The sequence below is a fragment of the Corythoichthys intestinalis genome, chromosome 3, assembly GCF_030265065.1.
Source record: "Corythoichthys intestinalis isolate RoL2023-P3 chromosome 3, ASM3026506v1, whole genome shotgun sequence".
NCBI lineage: Eukaryota > Metazoa > Chordata > Actinopteri > Syngnathiformes > Syngnathidae > Corythoichthys > Corythoichthys intestinalis.
Genome location: NC_080397.1, coordinates 57,728,617 through 57,751,906, shown reverse-complemented (window position 1 = coordinate 57,751,906; position 23,290 = coordinate 57,728,617). Strand labels below are relative to the sequence as shown.

The 23,290-nt window shown below is 37.8% G+C and overlaps 1 protein-coding gene across 8 annotated transcripts in view; it reads left to right on the top strand.

Annotated features, from left to right (window-relative positions):
- git2a (G protein-coupled receptor kinase interacting ArfGAP 2a) overlaps positions 1-23,290 on the top strand; it is a 79,771-nt gene that overhangs the window by 44,763 nt on the left and 11,718 nt on the right. For 2 of the 8 annotated variants that reach the window (XM_057831242.1, XM_057831238.1), the window contains 3 exons: positions 3,848-3,937; positions 13,083-13,186; positions 13,269-13,460. In XM_057831242.1, the coding sequence (XP_057687225.1) occupies positions 3,848-3,937; positions 13,083-13,186; positions 13,269-13,460 (386 nt within the window). Of the gene's footprint in view, positions 1-3,847; positions 3,938-13,082; positions 13,187-13,268; positions 13,461-19,550; positions 19,683-23,290 lie in introns of all 8 variants that reach the window. The other 6 variants (XM_057831245.1, XM_057831241.1, XM_057831244.1 and 3 more) reach the window with 4 other exon arrangements.

Genomic DNA, 23,290 nt, shown 5'->3' with positions numbered 1-23,290 from the left:
ATTATAAATCATCATTTTTGGCCCAAAAAGACCAAAAATTCCAAAATCGTTTTGTCAAAATTTTTAATATTGATGTCCAATTGACAACCAAACATGCGTAACGAACCGTTTTGAAACTTTGTAATATTTATTCAACATGTTAGGATGAACATTCAACCAAAAAAATTTAGAATAAATAGTCTTATATTTGACAATTCAACATAAACAACAGGTATAGCCAAAGGCGTTTTTTGCCTTTATACATGCTCTAGTCAAAACAGGTTATATACAGCAGACCAAACAGTGAAGAACAGTGAAAAAATATATACCATCTAACACAAAAAGTGTTTAGAGGCCATCTCTTTATGAGTTTAGGTATTGCGGCCCATCACCTGATGAAAACTATGTACACACAATCAAGCTTCTTGAACACGCATTTATATACACAAATTGAGAATGCTGATTGTGGGGAAAAAAATATATATATAACATTGGGAAAAAAAGTATTTTCAAAAATATTTACAATAAACAAGTTAAATTTTTGTCAGGCTTGCCACTTTGAAAAGCAGTTTCGTCCTGGAATTAGACACAGGGCTACATCACACAGCTCACACTTCCATGGGGTGTTGGTCCTCTTTCCACCCTTCCATTTTCATTTCACTTTACTTTCATTGTCACTATAAATGTACATGAAAAAAGTCAGTATTTATGAAAATAATAAAGTATAAAATAAAAATATATACAGCAATAAATAATAATGGAAATCTATATGTATGACAATAGAAAGAATACCATAGCTGAATATGTGCTACATCCCTAATCTTCATATAGAAAGTAGAACACCACAAATTATAAATTCCTGCCTGGGATACCCACAGTGCACGTACGACTTTGATCTGATATGCACATTTTATTATTATATTCACAAACACACACTTATATTGCATCAAAATTAACTTTGTCTTGCAATATAAAAAGAAACTTTCAAAAGAAACTTTTTCATCATAAAAAAAAAAAAGAGTGAGTTGGCTTACCTCTGCTCGTCGATGGCGTCACCCACGTGTTCAAATTCACTCGAGGACTCTTCCGAAGAAGACGATGATGACGAATTTGGACCATCCTCTTCCTCAAGTTGATCAAAAAGCACAATTTCTTGCGCTAAATTTAGTTTTCCGTTCATTGTCAAAGTCACACAAAGTCGCTGCTCGAACCAAACGGCCGTCGCTCGCCACCTCGCTGCTTCAGAACACTCCTCCCCTCTCGTTCGGTAGAACCTCGCGCGGCAGTTATATTTATAAAAAAAAAAAAAAAAAAACGCATTTTGTGCTTCCACTGTGACTTCGAAAGGGTTCGTTTGATTTGTGTTTTTTTCATGGAGCTTCCGTTTTGAAAAAGGACAAGAAATGATGGAAATATAGACATAAACAAATGATCCATGCAGCGTTTTAATGTTTTTTTGAGAGGACAATAAAACTATAAAACTTAAATGACAATATCTCACGTTCTAGTTGGTCGATTGACTTCAAATAATAACGAGAGTAAACCGCAACTTCCGCACTTTAAAACGAGACCAACCAAAGGCATAAGGGTGACGTAATTAAAACGTGAGGGCGCTTCAAAGACGACGTGCGCTGAGGACGCGCCGGCGCGTCCTTCGACTCTCAAGGGTTAATAAAGTAAAGTAAAAAAAATAAGATACTGTGACGTACAATGAGGACAAAATGGCGGACTAGATTCCGGCGTTGTAAAGTCGAGTACGTCGTAACCCGGGGACTATCTATCTATCTATCTATCTATCTATCTATCTATCTATCTATCTATCTATCTATCTATCTATCTATCTATCTATCTATCTATCTATCTATCTATCTATCTATCTATCTATCTATCTATCTATCTATCTATCTATCTATCTATCTATCTATCTATCTATCTATCTATCTATCTATCTATCTATCTATCTATCTATCTATCTATCTATCTATCTATCTATCTATCTATCTATCTATCTATCTATCTATCTATCTATCTATCTATCTATCTATCTATCTATCTATCTATCTATCTATCTATCTATCTATCTATCTATCTATCTATCTATCTATCTATCTATCTATCTATCTATCTATCTATCTATCTATCTATCTATCTATCTATCTATCTATCTATCTATCTATCTATCTATCTATCTATCTATCTATCTATCTATCTATCTATCTATACTTAACCTGACTTTTAATGATTCAGTTGGTTTCAGATATGATGATGTTGAATGTACAAAAATATATTTGTTTCACTGAAAAAATGATTTATCATTTCATGAAGACATAAAGGTCAAATATTGGCAAGACAAAAGTTTTGTCGCATACAGAAAATAGTGTGAAAATTGAACAAAAAATGTACTTCAAATACAAAAATATGTTACACAACATAAGCGAATGAAGTAGTGGCGCTGTGAGATCCAAATTGAATATTTTGTATGATTTCCATGGGCTTCGGCAAGGATTACTGATGAAGTCACCAAGAACATCAAATAAAAAAGATCCTCCAGGACGTCCTCCATGGTCTGGGGTTACATCCAGTATGGGGGGGTGTGCGAGAGATCTGCAGGGTGGAAGGCAACATAAATAGTCTGAAATATCAACAAATCTTACCTGCCTCTAACATTCCTAACCATAAAAAGGGACAAATTCTGCAGCAGAATGTTGCTCCATCGCATACTTCAATCTGTACCTCAAAGTTCCTCAAGGCAAAGAAGATCAAGATCCTCCAGGACTGGCCAGCCCAGTCACCAGACATGAACATCATTGAGCATGTCTAGGGTAGGATGAAAGAGGAAGCATGGAAGACGAAACCCAAGAATGTTGATTGACTCTGGGAGGCATGCAAGACTGCTTTCTTTGATGTTCCTGATGACTTCATCAATAAATTTTATGAATTCTTGCCGAAGCACATGGAAGTCATACAAAATATTACATTTGGATCTCACAGCACCACTACTTATTTCACTTATGTTATGTAACATATTTTTGTATTTGAAGTACATTTTTTGTTCAATTTTCACACTACTTTCTGTAGGCGACAAAACCTTTGTCTTGCCAAAATTTGACCTTTATGTCGTCATTAAATGATAAAAAAATTCTGTGGAACAAATATATTTTTGTACATTCAACATCATTTGGGAGGGTCTTAGCTTTTATATGAGCCATTTCTGAAACCAATTGAATAATTAAAAGTCATCTTATTAGCAATTGTTTCAATATCGCAATGGATAAGCGACAAGACTTTTGTCAGGGACTGGATAGTCTATAAATAAGACAATATTTATTGATCAAAATTTTACTTGTTAATGGATTGTGTCTTATTTTAAGAGTGATTAGATGTTGTTTACTAGAAATTAGACAAATACTTTAAGATTTTGAGGTTTTTGCAGTGTTTACACATAGATTAGTCGTACTTGCTCGCAAATGCTGTTATCGTGATTTAATTTGCCATTTTGTACTGTCTTTTATGTTGATGAAGCATTAAAACAACCATACAAAGACTGTGTTTTTGTACTGCATGACAAACTCATGAACTCATCTGCTTTTCTTGTTTGGTTCAAATGATGCTGTTGCAGTCGCTATTTAAAACTCTCATTGTTTATCAATTTTATATTTTTTACAAAAAGGTTTGCTTTATAACAACACAAGAAAACGCTCGGTATTATTTCAAATTTCATGAACAGTTAAGGTTTTACTTTATATACCTCTCGGGTTTATTAATATTCAGTGAAGAGCTTTTAATTGGTTGAATCCGTTTTTTCCCGACTTTGACACTGTAACAAGATCTTTGTCTCCCTAAAATGTGATTTGGACCACATCTTTAGAAGGAAAAGGGTGCTTTTGTGACCACCTCTTCATCCCTCCCCTCATTTCCGTCCACCCTGTCCTGGTCCAAGGATGAAAGTAATCTAAAGGTTAAGTACTTCCTCATGCGGGCCACACCTTGCAGGACGCAGCAAGTCCACTGGGTGCTTTCATTTCACCGCCTTTTTCCCGCCTCACTCTTTGAACGATCTCTGCTCCCTGCCTGCCGTTCTGCATGAGCCATCTCACCGTCAAACACCTTCTGTCATCAACGTAGCCCTCACTGGCTGGCTGTACTAATGTTTTTTTTTTACCCGTTTTGAGTAGGATTGTATATAGAAAATAATGTGAAGAGTGACAGTACTAAATTTAGAGGAGAGGGCACTCACTTGCCACACTTAGGCATGTGCCGGTATCATATTCTGACGGTATGATAACCTTAAACCAAAATATTAGTTTTACAGTTTTATGGTATTGCAATTACTGCTCTAAAATGTGTTACTTTGAGATATCTGGGTTTAAAAAACCCCAACTTTTTTCCATTGAACAGGATTTTTATTTTTCAAAACATATTAGCAAATAGGAACATAAATATCATGTTAAAATTAGGGGTGTCAAACGATTAAAATTTTTAATCGAGTTAATTACTGCTTGAAAATTAATTAATCGTAATTAATCGCAATTCAAACCATCCATAAAATATGCCATATTTTTCTGTAAATTATTGTTGGAATGGAAAGATAAGACACAAGATGGATATATACATTCAACATACGGTACATAAGGACTGTGTTTATTATAAAAATAAATCAACAAGATGGCATTAACATAATTAACATTCTGTTAAAGTGTTCCATGGATAGAAAGACTTGTAGTTCTTAAAAGATAAATGTTAGGACAAGTTATACAAATTTTATATTAAAACCCCTCCATGTTTTCATTTTAATAAAATTTGTAAAAATTTCAATCAGAAAATAAACTAGTAGCCCGCCATTGTTGATGTCAATAATTACTTATACAATGCTCATGGTTGCTGAAGCCTATAAAATCAGTCGCACCCAAGCGCCAGCAGGGGGCGGCAAAACTCCATAAAACACAATTAACAAGTAGGCATTTCACTGCTCTCATTTTAATCTGTGTGAGCGGGGCATTTGTGCGTTAATTGCGTCAAATATTTTAACGGGATTAATTAAAAAATTAATTACCGCTCGTTAGCGCGATAATTTTGACAGCCCTAGTTAAAATAAATTTTAAAAATAACAAAATACTCTAAATAGAACTAAATGCAGTCCTTTAGGTGAGCCTAAACCCACAGCAACAGCTCAACATTACCGTATTGGCCCGAATATAAGAAAGAGGGGAGTCGTCTTACAGTATATTCGCGGTCTAGACATTATACCCATTCACGATGCTAGATGGCGCCAGATATCATTGAAGCGATGTTCCGTCATAACAGATCTCAGCTACTCTCAAGTTTAACCAGTTTGCATTATTTTTAGGGCTGTCAAACAATTAAATTTTTTAATCGAGTTAATTACAGCTTAAAAATGAATTAATCGTCATTAGAGATGTCCGATCACGTCATTTTCAAAGTATCGCAATCGGCAAAAAAATATCCGACATGCCTTTTAATATATATATATTTTTTAATTAAATCGTTTCCTAATTGTATTTAACGTTACAGACATAATATGTTACACTCATCCAGAGTCTTTAGTTTAGGCTTAAGGTAGGGTTATCAAATCTATCCCGATAACGGCGGTAATTAATTTTTAAAAAAATGTATCACGTTAAAATATTTAACGCAATTAATGCATGCGCTGCACGACCCGCTCACGCATTGTCGCGCTCATTCTGTTATGGCGACGTTTTACCTATATAGAAAGCTAAAAGGCAGCGTAAAATTAGTAGAGTAAATTTTGCCAGCCTTTGGAGCCTTTTTTTAATTGGCTAAAGCCTTACAATCCCTCTCCCTACGATTAGAAATAACGTGGGAAGCAAGGTAGTAATTGATCTTTTTCTTAACACCCTATGTTATTTCCCAACGCAGAGAAGATATATCAATTGGTAGCACTACGCACAGTCATGGTTGCACTTCCCATCATGCATTTGGGCATGGCTACAGTATCATTTACTGAAAGCAAATACACTAGATGGCAATATTTAGTTACAATATACAAAGTCACATTTATCCTTTAAGAATTACAAGTCTTTCTATCCGTGGATCCCTCTCACATGAAGAATGTTAATAATGTAAATGCCATCTTGAGGATTTATTGTCATAATAAACAAATGCAGTACTTATGTACTGTATGTTGAATGTATATATTCGTCAGAGTTTTATTCGTTTTTTTTCGTAATGCATTGCCAAAATGTGTATGATCTGGAAAAATTATCGGGAATGATTTGAATTGAATCGGGAACCAAAAAAAAGCAATCGGATCAGGAAATATCAGGATCGGCAGATACTCAAACTAAAACGATCAGTATCGGATCGGCAGCAAAAAAACATGATCGGAACAACCCTAATCGTAATTAATCGCAATTTAAACCATCTATAAAATATGCTATATTTTTCTGTAAATTATTTTTGGAATGGAAAGATAAGACACAAGATGCATATATACATTCAACATACGGTACATAAGTACTGTATTTGTTTATTTAACAATAAATCAACAAGATGGCATTAACATTATTAACATTCTCTTAAAGTGATCCATGGATAGAAAGACTTGTAGTTCTTAAAAGATAAATGTTAGTCCAAGTTATAGAAATTTTATATCAAAACCCCTCTTAATGTTTTCATTTTATTAAAATTTGTAACATTTTAGGTCAAAAAATAAACTAGAAGCTCGCCATTGTTGATGTCAATAATTACACCATGCCCACTCATGGTACTAACCCATAAAATCAATTGGACCCAAGCGCCAGCAGAGGGTGCCAAACACCAAAAAACAAGTAACAAGCGGACATTACACTGTACTGTCATTTTAATCTGTTTCAGCGGGGCATGTGCGTTAATTGCGTCAAATATTTTAACGTGATTACTTTAAAAAATTAATTACCGCCCGTTAACGCAATAATTTTGACAGCCCTAATTATTTTATTGCAATGTTTTCCCTTATTCAGATTTGTTTCAAGACTACAGTTACAGTTAGACTTCACTTTGAATGTTAATGCAGTTATTGCAATTTTGTTGTTTTATCACAATAGATTGCTTTATTTACATTTCAAAAACCAGAAACCATTCATTTACGAATGCGATTGCACTTAGTTTACATCTTTAAATGTTCAGATATTAAGATTTGAATGAGGCAAAATAACATGCTTTTTCTGTCAAATATATTGTTATAGTCATTTGTTTCAGATGTACTGTAATTATTTTCTGTATAAAAATTAATGTGGTGTTCAAAATGTCTTTTTTTCAAACTTGAATCATGAAAAAGAGGGGGTCGTCTTATAATCATGGCCGTCTTATATTCGGGCCAATTCGGGTTTGGCAAGGATTCATACAATTTATTGATGAAGTCATCAGGAACATCAAAGAAAGCAGTCTTGCATGCCTCAACATTCTTGGGTTTTGTCTTCCACGCTTCCTCTTTCATCCTACCTCAGACATGCTCACTGATGTTCATGTCTGGTGACTGGACTGGCCAGTCATGGAGGATCTTGATCTTCTTTGCCTTGAGGAACTTTGAGGTAGAGATTGAAGTATGCGATGGAGCACCATCCTGCTGCAGAATTTGTCCCTTTTTAAGGTTAGGAATTTAAGAGGGAGCTAAGATTTGTATATATTTTAGACTATTTGTGTTGCCTTCCATCCTGCAGATCTCTCGCACACCCCCATACTGGATGTAACCCCAGACCATGATTTTGCCACCACCAAACTTCACTGTTTTCTGAGCGAATCTCTGATCCATGCAAGCTCCAGTAGGTCTCCTGCAATATTTGCGGCGACTTTGGTGTAATTCAATGGAAGATTCATCTGGAAAATCCACCTTTTGCCACTTTTCTAGCGTCCATCCTTTTGACAGGCTGTGGGCCTTGGCAAATTCCACACGTTTTTTTTTAATTGTCTGCACCCTTACAGATAATTAGTCTGAAATATCAACAAATCTTAGCTGCCTCTTACATTCCTAACCATAAAAAGGGACAAATTCTGCAGCAGGACGGTGCTCCATCGCATACGTCAAGCTCTACCTCAAAGTTCCTCAAGGCAAAGAAGATCAAGACCCTCCAGGACTGGCCAGTCCAGTCACCAGACATGAACATCATTGAGCATGTCTGGGGTCGGATGAAAGAGGAAGCATGGAAGACGAAACCCAAGAACGTTGATGAACTCTGGGAGGCATGCAAGACTGCTTTCCTTGATGTTCCTGATGACTTCATCAAAAAATTGTATGAATCCTTGCCAAACCGCATGGATGCAGTCCTTTAAGCCCATGGATGTCATACAAAATATTAAATTTGGGTCTCACAGCACCACTACTTAATTCGCTAATGTTATGTAACATATTTTTTGTTCAATTTTCATACTATCTTCTGCAGGTGACAACATTTGTCCTGCCAAAATTTGACCTTTATGTCCTCATTAAATGACAAATCTTTTTTCAGTGAAACAAATATATTTTTGTACATTCAACATCATTTGGGAGGGTCTTAGCTTTCATTTGAGCCATTTCTGAAACCAATTGAATAATTAAAAGTCAGGTTATTAGCAATTGTTTCTACAAAATGGATAAGCGACAAGACTTTTGTCAGGGACTGTATATTACCGTAATGCAACACGGTGGCTTCAGAGTACAAGTCCCAAGAATGGGTCAACTTCAGAGGGCCACTGACATGAACATGAACTGACATGGGGAAAAAATGTGCAATAAAATCCTACATCAGAATTTCATGACAGTACTTCGGATGCCTCAGATGTAGATCGGTCCTTGGATATCTGATTTTTTTTCATGATTTTTTTCCCAAATCACTTTTACATTACAATACGTTTAAGTCTAGGGTTGCTCCAGTGTCCCCCAGAAGTGGACTCATGGATAGCTTAGCTCCCCCGTTTTTATTTTTAATAAGGGACTTCAAAATGTTTCTTTAGTAGTTTTGAAAACAAAGGTTTGAATCGAATGTTGTAGAACATGAACCAATACACATAAAAGTTTGTATGAGTCAATAGATTTATTTTGCTTTAATCATTTCACCTATCAATTAATTAGGTCCATATTTGTGAGAAGTACGGCCCAGACCCCCGTTCGATAATCTAGTCTTATTAATATCCGGTCCCCAGCAAAAAAGTGTATGTGCTGGTTATGCTGTTACGCCCTTACCAAACCTACGCCCTTGTTTTGGAGGTATTGCCTCCTCGGTAGCCACCTCCGAAAACATGTTTTACATGTCGATTGGCCCGCCTCCTCTAAGTCAAGGCAGTCTGTAACTTTTCTGTAGCCGAAGTATTCCCATACCAGCGATTTAGTTTTCTTCAAAGGGTGAAAAAGTTCAGGAGTTTTACCTCCTCCAGCCATCATGTTGCACAGCTTAATCCCTGATACTGAGCAACAACCGGTTGGGGAGGGTTGAGCCTTGCAGTTGCAAGCGAGGGATTTCTCCCGTGACGTTTTCATACCACAGTATACCTTCAAACCAGTAATTGGCACATGTCTAGTCACAATATTAAGTTAACACACACATATGTGAGCTAGGGGTGTGACAAATATCGAAATGGTGATATATCGTGATGCCTTGTATCCCAAAAGGTTATTGATGCGCTCCTGCCAAGAATCAAATCTCATTTTTAAAAAGTGTCAATATTTTAGAAAAATAAGTAAATAAGGAACCAACAAGTGGCTACCAAAATCTTCCATTGATGACCCTAGACCAAAGGTGGGTAGTAACACGTTACATGTACTCCGTTACATTTACTTGAGTAATTTTTTTGAGAAAAATTTACTTGTAAGAGTAGTTTTACTAAGCCATACTTTTTACTTTAGATTTGTGAAGAAAAAAACAAGTCGTTACATTCTCCTCTTTATTCTTCATATTAGATTTATTTGAAAACATTTTTTTGCTAGCTATGCCAAAAGTAGCTTTACCAGTTTCCCCAATGAGACATACAACAATAGTCACCTGACTCCATTATACCAATCAGACGGAAGCTTGCCGTTCTATGATCACGCCAGACTGTTCAATCACATGGTGTCTTTAAAGCACTGTAAAAAACAAAAGTATTTGACGTAGGGCACTGCCTTCAACATGACTTGAAAGCACTGATTTTAACCTCTCTCCCAGTCTTTATTTGGCACCGGTTGACCATGGAAAACCGGAGATATGATCCTTTTAATTTCATAATCGTAAGTATGAAGGAACTACTGTATTCACTATTCAAACTAGGAACTATTTTCTCCACAAGAGGGCACTCACGCGAATAAAGCATTCATTTATGTCATTTTTCTCTCTCAGCGGAATTCAATGATTATTATTATTAGGGCTGTCAAGAGATTAAAATTTTTAATCAAGTTAATCACAGTTTAAAAATGATAAATCGTAATTCAAACCATCTCTAAAATATGCCATATTTTTCTGTAAATTATTGTTGGAATGGAAAGATAAGACGGACATAAACATTCAACATACTGTACATAGGTACTGTATTTGTTTGTTATAACAATAAATCCACAAGATTTCATTAACATTATTAACATTCTTTCTGTTAAAGGGATTCATGGATAGAAAGACTTGTAGTTCTTAATAGATAAATGTGAGTACAAGTTATAGTAATTGTATATTAAAACCTCTCTTAATATTTTCGTTTTAATAAAATTTGTAAAATTTTCAATCAAAAAATAAACTATTAGCTCGCCATTGTTGACGTCGCCGAGCGGGACGTCACATGGGCTCCTTGTCGTTCTTCCACAGTGTCATTAACGACGTAAGGTAGGTATCGAAATACAGTACACCACAAGGGGTCAATGGCGAGTTTTAAATTAATTAGAGATCTAGCCAACGAGTGCGTTTTGCCCCTCGACCGACACCGTAGTTTCCGGGTTCATTGTACCTTACGTTCATTTGAGTGTTGACTTCACAACATACGAGACCTCTGATAGTTTGTAAATTGTGACTAAATATTGCCATCTAGTGTATTTGTTGAGCTAAACGAAATGTTTGGATAGAGTTTGACCCAAGTCTGAGTAGATTTTATGTGTATTTTGCATAGCTATTTTGATTGGGAATGCCAGTTCTCTTTGCCTGAGCGCTTTTTGTGAACATAATTTTTTTGAGAGATAGGAATAATATTTTTGTTGTGCTTTCATTAAATAATACTGTAGCGACTTAACTGTTCTGCCCAAATGCATGGTGGGAGGTTGGGCAACCATGACTGTCAGTGGTGACTGCAAATGGTATATGTTCTGCGTTGTGTTCAATGAAGCGTGTTAAGAAAAAGATCATCTCCTGTCATTCTTCCCCACGTTGCTCGCCACATTAGTTTTTTGTTGTGAGTTGTCAAAGCATATGCCAATAAACAGCGCGGTCCAATGAACGCCAGTGTCCACTCGCATTTCTCTGCCTCTTAGCTCTCAATGTGCAAAAAAAAAAAAAAAACAGCGTCATTGTAATCTGAGGCAATGCATGAGCGGGTCATTCCGCGCATGCCTTAAATGCGTCAAATATTTTAACGTGATTAATTTAAAAAAATAATTACTGCCCGTTAACACGATAAATTTGACAGCACTAATTATTATCATTATTATTTTTTTTTTTTTGTATTTCTTTGGCTTAAGGTAGGTGATTGTTCAGTATCATTGTAACAGCAGTTCATATAGATAACTTAATGCCGAGAAAAAAAACAACAAATTTGTAAGCAGTTACTCACAATATTACTCATTACTTGAGTATTCTTTTCACCAAATACTTTTTTACTAGTGCTTGAGTAATATTATTTTGAAGTAACACTACTCTTACGAAAATGTTTTTTTTTGTTTCCATGTCTACATTCTCATTTTAAATGTTGCATCCTTGCATCACATATTACAGGTAGTCCCTGGGTTACGACGTACTCGACTACTTTTTGACTTTTTGGATGGCTATTTTGAATTTTTAAAGCAATAAGTCGTGTTACGTCGCCAGCGTAGAAACGGAACTCCTTCGTACCCGGGGACTACCTGTATTTTCATAGTGTTAAATGTGCCGCAAATGCTTTTTTTGGAATACTTCCTCATACCAAATACGGGTCAACCTTCCACTGAGCAAACTTTAACGATAGGTTCTGATTTTGAAGAGACTGCTGAAGAAAGCCAAAGATCCTTACCTTGCTTTATTGAGTTACAGATCAGCACCACTGGAGTGTGGCGCGTCCCCTGTTGAGTTAGTCATGGGTCGTAAATTACGCACCACGCTTCCACAAATACCAAATGTGCATGAAAACAAAAACTGGACTGACAAGAAGAAAATGTCAAAACACAGACAGAAAATGGCGTATGATAAAACAACTAGACGCTTGGAACCTCTCTTTGTGACTGACAATGTCTGGATCGAAGGACCGGATTTTTGGGATAGAAAAGCTACTGTGCTCAGGGAAATCAGTCAAAGATCTTTCATTGTTGAGACAGAGGATGACAATAAAGCTAGCAGCTCAGTGAAGCGTACTATGCGATGTTCCTGCTTATGTTAATGAGCAAATAGCAGAACATTACACGTACCAGTTTTTCTCCTATTAGAAAGAGGGCTAACAGTTGAAAGAAACAGAATTACGATAAGATAGTAAATTGGGGACAAACCAGTCTAAAATTTAGTCTAAAACAGTGTACAAAAGTGTGTCTTAACCCTTAAACTTACTCACCGAACCCCTGGGGTTCGATTGAACCCATGTTAAGAACCGCAGCTCTAAACAGAATTATTTTTAGCAAAGTGCAAACGTAACTGGTTAAAGATGCAGTGTTTCTTTTTTCAACAAAAAAAATGTTTTCCACCGTTTTCAGCATTGATAATGATTTTATGCTGACTAAGCAAGCCGACTATACTAACGGTAATTACTGAAATGGCTTTAACGTTGCGCTTTCTTGCTTCACAGCTTTGTTAGCATATTTCAAAGGTCTTTTGCAATAGCTTTGACTTGTTTTGGTAACTGTTGAGCACACTCTTGCTGGCAGCAATATAAATTGTCAATGAGTTTTTTTTCCTTAGGGGGGGGGTGAGTGTCTAACAGCACTCGCGTTTTCACCACAGATGTTTCTGCTTTGTGTTCCCAATGACGTGCAGCATCAATCGCTTCCTCTGCAGGCCTCCAAGTTGGACAAGCAGAGCAGCATGCCCGAAAGCGATTATGACAATACATTCAATGACTCAGAGGTGGACGATTCAGGGTGAGAACCGTGAGATCATCCAAATGTTTTGTGTCCGTTAAGAAGTGTGCTCTATGCGTTTAAATTTCCCTTCCTTCCGCAGCGTGTCCAGAAGAGGGAGGCTGAGGAGCAGCGGCCGATTAGGGGAGGGCAGCTCTATCCCTGAGCTGGACGACGCGGAGGTGGAATCGGACCCGACCCTACCAAGCACCGAGGATGTCATCCGCAAAACCGAGCAGATCACTAAGAATATTCAGGAGCTTCTGCGAGCAGCTCAGGATAACAAACACGAGAGGTCAGTAAGATGGGACAGGTTTATCATTACAGGTAGTCACAGGGTTACGACGTACTCGACTTACGCGATTTCGACTTTAGGATGCCTCGTCGGCCACTTTGTTTGCGTTTATTTTGGCGCAGGAAGCGCAGAGTAGGTAGTACTTCCCGCATGCGATTAGGAGTGCATGTACACACGAAGAAGAACGCAGGCGCACACGCGAGGAAGAGCGCATTTACGCCAGTGACGTGCGGTCAGGGGAGGCATCGTGACAAAAAAATAATTATAGCATCAAATTTATATTAATATTTGTCCATTGCTCTTTATTTATGACTCATTTCAAACATTTTTTATTGTCAAAATCGCTGAATTTGCCTATTTCCTGTTCAAATAAAGAAATGAAACGAGAGGTGCGGCAGCAACAAGTAAAGCCTCACCTCTGATTGCGCAATCCTTAACAAACTGGGTTGATACATGGAATTGGAGCGTGCTGGTTGCCGTACATCTGCACGTCGCCATTATAATGTTTCCAGATACGTTTATTTGACCTGATTTTCCTCAGTCTGGCTAATGTCTTTAACCCTTAAAGTTTAATGTTTGTTAGCGACATATTTAGTTTTGCGGATGGGAAATAAAACCGCAGTGAAAAGACACAGGCTGCGGCAGATAGTACTCTGCCGCACTGCAAGGGGGCGTACGTGAAACTGGACTTTCCGTTAAAAGTGGACGCGGTTAACACAACGCCGGTGTTGTCCGGAGCTAAAAGGTTTGCTTCAAACTACGGGACAGAGGATAACTCGCGCTTTTCAAACGGACTGGTATACCCGAAAAGACTGTCTATGTGGCTGTCCTTCGAAAAATCGCCTTTGCTGCTTTTCCTGCCTTTTCTTCTCAACTTGTGCCAATGTCTGGACTAACACGAGATATTGTGACATTAAAAAACTACCACGAAGCCTCAGCAAACATGAGCGCTCGACCACTCACATTCAAAGCCTGTTTGCTTTAAAAACTTTTGGAAGCTCAAGGATCGATTTGGCTTTGACGAACAGCGGAAGCTCAACTGTAGCATCCAGAATGCTAAGGTAAAGAGTTTGAAATACCTCATTAATGCAACCTGCATCCTAGCTAAACAGGAGTTAACATTTCGTGGTAACGATGAGCGTGTAGCTCTTCTAAAAGTGGCATATATGTAGAACGATTACATGGTTTTGCTAAGAAAGATGAAAGGTTAGCTAGACATTTGGACACATCCACTGTGTTTTCTGGCTTGTCAAATAGAACACAGAACGATCTAATTGAAGCAATCCTCTCCATTGAGGCGGAGAGATTTTTTTTTTTAAAGTAAAGGAAAATAAGGAGGACTTTTACTAAAAGGGCGTAGGTTTGCATAGGGACGGTAGGGACATAACACTACCAACTTTTCAGCATGCTAAAATTGTCCCCACCAACTTTTAAGCAACCTTACCTTTTTTGTATGATATAATGTTCAGTTATATAGAGAATTTAGATCTTTCAATAGTTCCATATGTTGTAAGGATAGAATTGACCCTACCATTAATAAGTGAATTATTTTCACTATGTTTATGTTTGCTAATAAAAACCAGACATTTATTCAGGAAGTTTTCAAAATGTTTCTTTAGTATTTTTTGAAAACAAAGGTTTGAATTGAACAGTGTATCATCTAAACCAATGCACGTAAAAGTTATTATCAGTAGATAAGGATTTATTTTGCATTGATCATTTTGCCTATTACGGTAATTAATTAGGTTCATATACATTAGAAATGTGGCCCTTTGCCCCCTTCATCCAATCTGTTTGGTCTAATTAATGTCCCGTCCCCAGCAAAAAGTGTACCTACATGCAGGTTATGCTGTTATATCGTCCCTACGAATGTTGAGACAAAACCTATGCCCTTCCAAAGTAACGGCGGTTTTTGTGGTGAAGGACAGGCGCAAGACCACAAACAGTTTTCATTTCAATCTTATTAAAAAAAAAAAAAGAGCTTGGACCAAGAAAAATACAATAGAATATTTAAAAACTAAATTTTGGCCTTCAATAAAATATTATTTTTCTTTTCACACTTTTTGTTTAGCAATCTGTAATAAATGGATTAAAGTTTCAGAATTAAAAGTTTTAAAAACAACTGAATATTTCACTAAAGGTCAGAATTGAATTCTGTGGTTTTGTACACCACTCTTTACTCTCATTTATGTTGCATTAATTATAGAATGGTGACGGCCAACACATTGAGGGTGTAGAGCAAATGCATGTTATTTTCTTACTTTTACGTATCGATAATATGTACCGTGTGTGCCTGTTTTGTGAAGAATGCTGATGAGATATGAAATAACCAGTAGCCAATTGAATAAGCTACCCTTTTTGGTTTATATATTTGGAAATCTGACACTAAAGGAGTCAGTGCCTCACCAACCATGAACCTCACCGCACGTCACTGATTTACGCCCATGTAAAAGTGGGTGAGAGAGAGAGGGGATTACATTCAACTTATGGCGGAAAACACAGACAAGACTGAAAAAGCAGTTTCTGCTCTTGCACTCCTCTTTAACCCTTAGATGCACAAGTTACTGGACCCTAGACTCTTCCATAAGTGGGTCAAAAATGACCCATATTAGAACCAATGTGTTTTTATGCCATTTTGGTGAAGAATAATCACTTGTATATTCATTAGTATGATATTTAGGGCCACACAAGAATGATTTAATGCTTGAAATATCTTTGATTCAATTAACATTTATAAAAAAAATAAATAAATAAAAATTAAAAAAAACAACAACAGCAATAGACTTCATCCTTCCTTGTATTTTATCATCAATGATGAAGAGCTTCCATGCATCTTTTTAGTGAGCCAGCGGTGCTAAGCCCTTGTGGAGGCACTGACCGATTTCTGAGGATATTGTGGCTCTGTGTTCTGCCCTGGGTGGGTGGTAATTCTCTCTTGTAAGAGCCCTACCAACTCATTCTGTTGGCCATGATTTGGAAAACTTTCTTCTTCAGAGGACACATTAGTGGAATCTTATGAGTCAGATTGATCCTGTTCAGTTGGATTTCCAGGTGGACAACTGCCACTTCCACCTGGACAAAAGTCCGGGTCCTCATCATTAGAAATTTCGCACACCTGAGTCCAACCCCGTCACTGCCTCTCCATCATCCAACATCCGTAGGACCATTTTAGCTGTAAGTCTTGCACAAATCCGATTTTTTCGTGTTTTTCCGACTCGACTGAAGAGGAAAAGTCGCATAAAAGTGGACTATTTTCAAATTCGATCCCGTGTCACTTTCGTAAGGGGTTAAAATCCCATCCGGGCCACATTTTTCCAGAATGTGGCTGCGGTCCGAACTGTCAAGTCCCCCAAATTGGAATTCATGCAGCAATTAACATCAGCAAAGAGTGAGAGCGACAGGGTGCTACGGTAGCGGTGCAGCTGTGCATTAGCGTTAGCGCCTAGCTTGAACGTGGCTTTTGGGGAAGGGGCGGGCTTGACAACAGTCATAAAAAAATAAAATGGGTTGAGAATAAGCCTGACAATGCTCGGTTTTCTCTCTGCTCCAATGCTTTTGTGCATACGGGCCAGTTTGCTGAGCGCATCTCGGACTGCGAATTAGAGCGCACGTGTGATACTTGAACAGGCTCAATGGACAAAGGCAGTCTGAAGGGTTACGCCAAAAAAACAGATATGACAAAAAATGGAAATTGTGCATTAGGACCAGCGATATGAACCTAGCCTTAGTTAGGTAGCTAGTTATGAAGTAGGTTAATTTGTTAAATAATAAAGAGTCATGAAAGACACACACACAAAATACTATATGGACATAATACTTACAGTACACGTATCAGCTCTTGCTGTGTAAAATAATCTTCTTAAGGGATGTCACTTTTTACATACCTAGTCTGTGTGGTCCAGGGTAAATTTATTCCTGACAGCCAAAGTTGATAAGAATGAAAGATTCCCATTGGATTCCATAGAAAATGCATGTGGGTCATTTTTGACCCACTTGTGGAAGCTTAGGGTAGTAATACAAAAATGACAATTTCTTCAAATGTATAAAAAGTTCATCAAAAATTTGAATGGCATTATATCAAAAACATTTTTCGTGAGGAATACCTGGAATATGAATTGATAACAATTTTTCATTCCGAAGATAGCTCAAGAAAACAACCTCACCGGGTCATTTTTGACCCACTTATGCATCTATGGGTTAAAAGAAACTGCTGTATTTTAAGCCAAAACAACTGTTGTGTTTTTTTGTTACTGTCGCATTTTCCCCGATATGTTAGATGATAAATAATCGATACAAACAAAGAAAAGTTGGAAGAAAAAAAACTTTTAAAAAGGTAAATATACGAAAAACTCTCGACCACTCCTTGATGTCTGCGATTTCAGCATCGCGACCCTTGTTATATTACCATGTTTCACCCATAAAATCCCCCCAAAATCCAGCTGTGGCCATTCACAGCTGTGTCTTGACACTCAGTGATACATGTGACATGGAGTTTTTGGATCGAAACAAGGTAAGTACTCGATAATATCTCGTTAAAGTCATGGCGTCTGTAATTCTGCTCTCGCGTGCACTCACCTCCAGATAGGGTTTTGCTGTTTAAAAAACATTTTTCTTCCCCCAGAAAATTGAGATTTTAAGCTAAAGCGGAACACAGACAAGGCTGAAAAACCATTTTCTGCTCTTGCACCCCTCTTTAAAATAAACTGCTTTAGTTTAAGCCAAAAGAACTGTTGTGTTTGATAGAACAATATGTCTATATGCTGCCATAGCAGATTCGTGGCACAATAAGCCCCCGAACTATTTTTAATTTTTCCGTTTTACCCTGGAAACCCCATTTACAGACGTCGCGCAACCGCTTTTGTTTCAACCTAGCCATAAAAAGAAGGTAAAAAATCGTATTTATTATTCGAAATGTCTGTCATTTTTAGCTTAGAATCATTAATTGATATCTAATATTTAGTTAAAAAAAACAACAACTTTAAAACATTATTCACTCGCATATTTTAAACTTTAAAATTAATTTAATTTAAATTACGTCACAATGAAGAAATTGCCGTCTGTAAAAAATTCACGGATATCCACCTCACAACTATCGCTTAATTGTTTTTTTTTTTTTTTTTGTCACTGTCGCATTTTCCCTCATATGTTAGATGATAAATAATCGATCCAAACAAAGAAAAATTGAGAAAGAAAGAAAAAAAACCTTGAAAAGGGTAAATATATGGAAATGAAAATCTCAACCACTCCTTGATGTCTGCAATTTCTGCATCGCGACCCTTGTTATATTACCATGTTTCACTCATAAAATCCCCCCAAAATCCAGCTGTGGCCATTCACAGCTGTGTCTTGACACTCAGTGGTAGTAGTTTTGTGCATTTATTATGAAAGTATTTATCGGTTAAACAATGAAAATTAGCATGTCGCTTTACATCTTCTGCTTGCACCCCTAAAATTTTAAGTTAGTTCTTCCTTAAAAAAATCTTAATTGGAGCCCTGCGTTTTCCATTGTGGTCGAATACTTGGGCGGGTGTATGTGATTGTTTTTGATGATGTGCGGACGCTAAACGACACATGCTAATCGTTTATGTGGATTGTTATTGCTGTAGCAGCAGCTAGTTATACATAAAAATTTGAGTTGCTCTTATTGAAGGTTAAAGGATTTTATTTCATTTTTATTTTTTTCATTCTGCAAGTGTTGATGTCATGAGCAGCTGAATAAAGTCAGCAAACCACAAGGACATCAGACATTGTCATTTCAGAGCTTAGCTCACTGTCTAGCTAGGATATAGCTCCAATGTCTTGGCGAGGACAGTACGATGTGTATAATACATGTTTTTGGATAGTTATTTTGAGATCTAGGGGTACTTACTTAAAGGGTTAATTCCGACCTACATGGAAATTCGGTTACGTCGCTAGCGTCGGAATGGAACTCGTTCGTAATCCGGGAACTACCTGTTTAGTTATTTCCATCCTATTTCCTTTCAAAATCTGCATCTCATCATTCTTTTCTTTTGGGTTTGTTGAGCTTTTTTTGGCATCTTCACGCTTCTCCTTCCACTCCGTGTTCTTGGGCCTCGTGCCTGTCAGCAGACCGTGTGAGCGTGAAGCCGTGCGCCGCCTCAGGCACAGTCTGGGATGTTTCAGCACTCTGGTACCCTGGGCTGAGAAGCCCTCCGCCCCTCTTCATCCACTCAGCCTGCGATCCCCCGACCCCTCCTCCTGGTACTCTGGCCTCTGTCCCTGCCTCCCAGGCACTGTTTGATCTCTCTCTGCTTCCACTCTCTTACCCACTAATGATTCATTAGCCACAAACAGTATTTCTTACCATCTGCCACTACATGGTTATGATTTATTCATGGGTGGACTTTCATCAGCATGAGTGTTTTTTCCTAATCATTTTTTCCATGTTTGCGGATGGCTAACATAACTTTTAAAGTCTTTGTTTTTACACATGCTCGTGTATTTTCAGAAACCTGTTCAAGTATATTGTCCAAGTTTATGATGGCTCTAGGTGTTAAATGTGGGTCGGATGAGCTATGTGCCCATATCGAGGTGCATCATAATACTGTATTATGGAAACATTTGATTCAAAAAGAAAAGACATATTGGAAATACTTTGCACAAGGCCAATTACAGTGCCTTGCAAAAGTATTCGGCCCCCTTGAACCTTGCAACCTTTCGCCACATTTCAGGCTTCAAACATAAAGATATAAAATTTTAATTTTTTGTCAAGAATCAACAACAAGTGGGACACAATCGTGAAGTGGAACAAAATTTATTGGATAATTTAAACTTTTTTAACAAATAAAAAACTGAAAAGTGGGGCGTGCAATATTATTCGGCCCCCTTGCGTTAATACTTTGTAGCGCCACCTTTTGCTCCAATTACAGCTGCAAGTCGCTTGGGGTATGTTTCTATCAGTTTTGCACATCGAGAGACTGACATTCTTGCCCATTCTTCCTTGCAAAACAGCTCGAGCTCAGTGAAGTTGGATGGAGAGTGTTTGTGAACAGCAGTCTTCAGCTCTTTCCACAGATTCTCGATTGGATTCAGGTCTGGACTTTGACTTGGCCATTTTAACACCTGGATACGTTTATTTTTTAACCATTCCATTGTAGATTTGGCTTTATGTTTTGGATCATTGTCCTGTTGGAAGATAAATCTCCGTCCCAGTCTCAGGTCTTGTGCCGATACCAACAGTTTTTCTTCCAGAATGTTCCTGTATTTGGCTGCATCCATCTTCCCGTCAATTTTAACCATCTTCCCTGTCCCTGCTGAAGAAAAGCAGGCCCAAACCATGATGCTGCCACCACCATGTTTGACAGTGGGGATGGTGTGTTCAGGGTGATGAGCTGTGTTGCTTTTACGCCAAACATATCGTTTTGCATTGTGGCCAAAAAGTTCAATTTTGGTTTCATCTGACCAGAGCACCTTTTCCACATGTTTTTTGTGTCTCCCAGGTGGCTTGTGGCAAACTTTAAACGAGACTTTTTATGGATATCTTTGAGGAATGGCTTTCTTCTTGCCACTCTTCCATAAAGGCCAGATTTGTGCAGTGTACGACTGATTGTTGTCCTATGGACACTCTCCCACCTCAGCTGTAGATCTCTGCAGTTCATCCAGAGTGATCATGGGCCTCTTGGCTGCATCTCTGATCAGTTTTCTCCTTGTTTGAGAAGAAAGTTTGGAAGGACGGCCGGGTCTTGGTAGATTTGCAGTGGTCTGATGCTCCTTCCATTTCAATATGATGGCTTGCACAGTGCTCCTTGAGATGTTTAAAGCTTGGGAAATCTTTTTGTATCCAAATCCGGCTTTAAACTTCTCCACAACAGTATTTCGGACCTGCCTGGTGTGTTCCTTGGTTTTCATAATGCTCTCTGCACTTTAAACAGAACCCTGAGACTATCACAGAGCAGGTGAATTTATACAGAGACTTGATTACACACAGGTGGATTCTATTTATCATCATCGGTCATTTAGGACAACATTGGATCATTCAGAGATCCTGACTGAACTTCTGGAGTGAGTTTGCTGCACTGAAAGTAAAGGGGCCGAATAATATTGCACGCCCCACTTTTCAGTTTTTTATTTGTTAAAAAAGTTTAAATTATCCAATAAATGTTGTTCCACTTCACGATTGTGTCCCAGCTGTTGTTGATTCTTGACAAAAAAATTAAATTTCATATCTTTATGTTTGAAGCCTGAAATGTGGCGAAAGGTTGCAAGATTCAAGGGGGCCGAATACTTTTGCAAGGCACTGTATATACTGAGGTCTTTTGTTTCCTACTGGAATGTGAAATTCATACATTTCTTGAAATGGTACATTTGGGGACTTTGTTAGCTGTTACCTAAAATCATCATAATTATTTAAAATAAAAATATCGACAATATATTCATTTTACAGTGCCCTTCATAATTATCGGCACCCCTGAAAAAGATGTGTTTTTTAGCTTCTAATATTTTTTTAATTCAAATAATATGGGACCTTAATGGAAAAAAGAGAAAAATCCAGCCTTCAATACAAGTGCATTCATTCAGTGGGGAAAAAAATCCCACATAAAGTAAAAAAATATTTGACATCAAATAATGTGTGTCACAATTATTAGCACCCCTGGTGTTAATACAACCCCCTTTTGCCAACAAAACAAGGTCTGGGGACTGAGATGGCCATGGGAGGAGCTTGATTTTGTGTCTGGTCAACCATTTCTGTGTAGATTTGGCCATATGTTTAGCGTCATTGTCTTGCTGAAAGACCCAGTGACGACCCATCTTCAGCTTTCGGGCAGAGGGCAACAGATTTTGATTGAAAATGTCCTGGTATTTCAAAGCATTCATGATGCCATGCACCGTAACAAGGTTCCCCAGGGCCTTTGGAAGTGAAACAGCCCCACAGCATCACTGACTGTTGAGTTAATTATCGAGGGTTGATTGAATATTTGCTTGATTGATTGAATATTTGCTTCTGCTCATATATACCTAATACATACATAATACATTTTGCCATATTTTTTCTTATTTGATATAACCAGTAAATGATTATTGCTTGCTATACTAGGCTGTTTAAGTTAATGTTTAAGTGTTACAAAGTGTTAAAGAGGGTCGGGGTGACAACTGCTTTGCTTCATGGCCGCAACATTGCGTAACTAGACCTTCTAGGACATCTTCAGCATCTTACGTCTGGACTTTCGTCTAGACATTCGAGGACATCTTCCATGGCCGCAGCATTGCATAACTGAAGTGTCTGGGTCATTCTGACCACTTTACCCAAGTGCCCTTGCTTACACACGTGTATTTAGTTAGTTCCACCTACATGCTCACACATAGCCAACCAAAATCACATGGGTGTCTCCAGCTTGCTTTCCCCCTCCCTTTAGGGCGGCACCCTTCTGTGTTAGGACAAACCCCTAATAAAAAGAGCAAGGAGGTTGTTTTTCTTAGATCAATTTTGGTGACTATACAGCGTAATCTAGCATTTCTCTGTCTAGTCCCTCCTTGCTCTCCTTGGCCAAGAAAACTGAGTGTCTTCTCTCCTTATTTTTGGGTAATTTTACAAATGTCTACCTAAGGGTCTATTTTTGAACTTGACACTGACCCACCCCCATACTTCACAGTGGGTATGAGGTGCTGTCTACACGCCAACAAGCTGTTTGGGAGGCATGCACGGAGAAAACCTTTCTTCACTCAGAACCATAAACGCAAACGTCTGGAGTTCGCCAAGTGGTATTTGGGCTTCAACTGGGACTGTGTGTTTTGGTCAGATGAGACCAAGATTGAGCGTTTTGGCAACAAACACTCTAAGTGGGTCTGGCGTGCCACGAAAGATATGCATG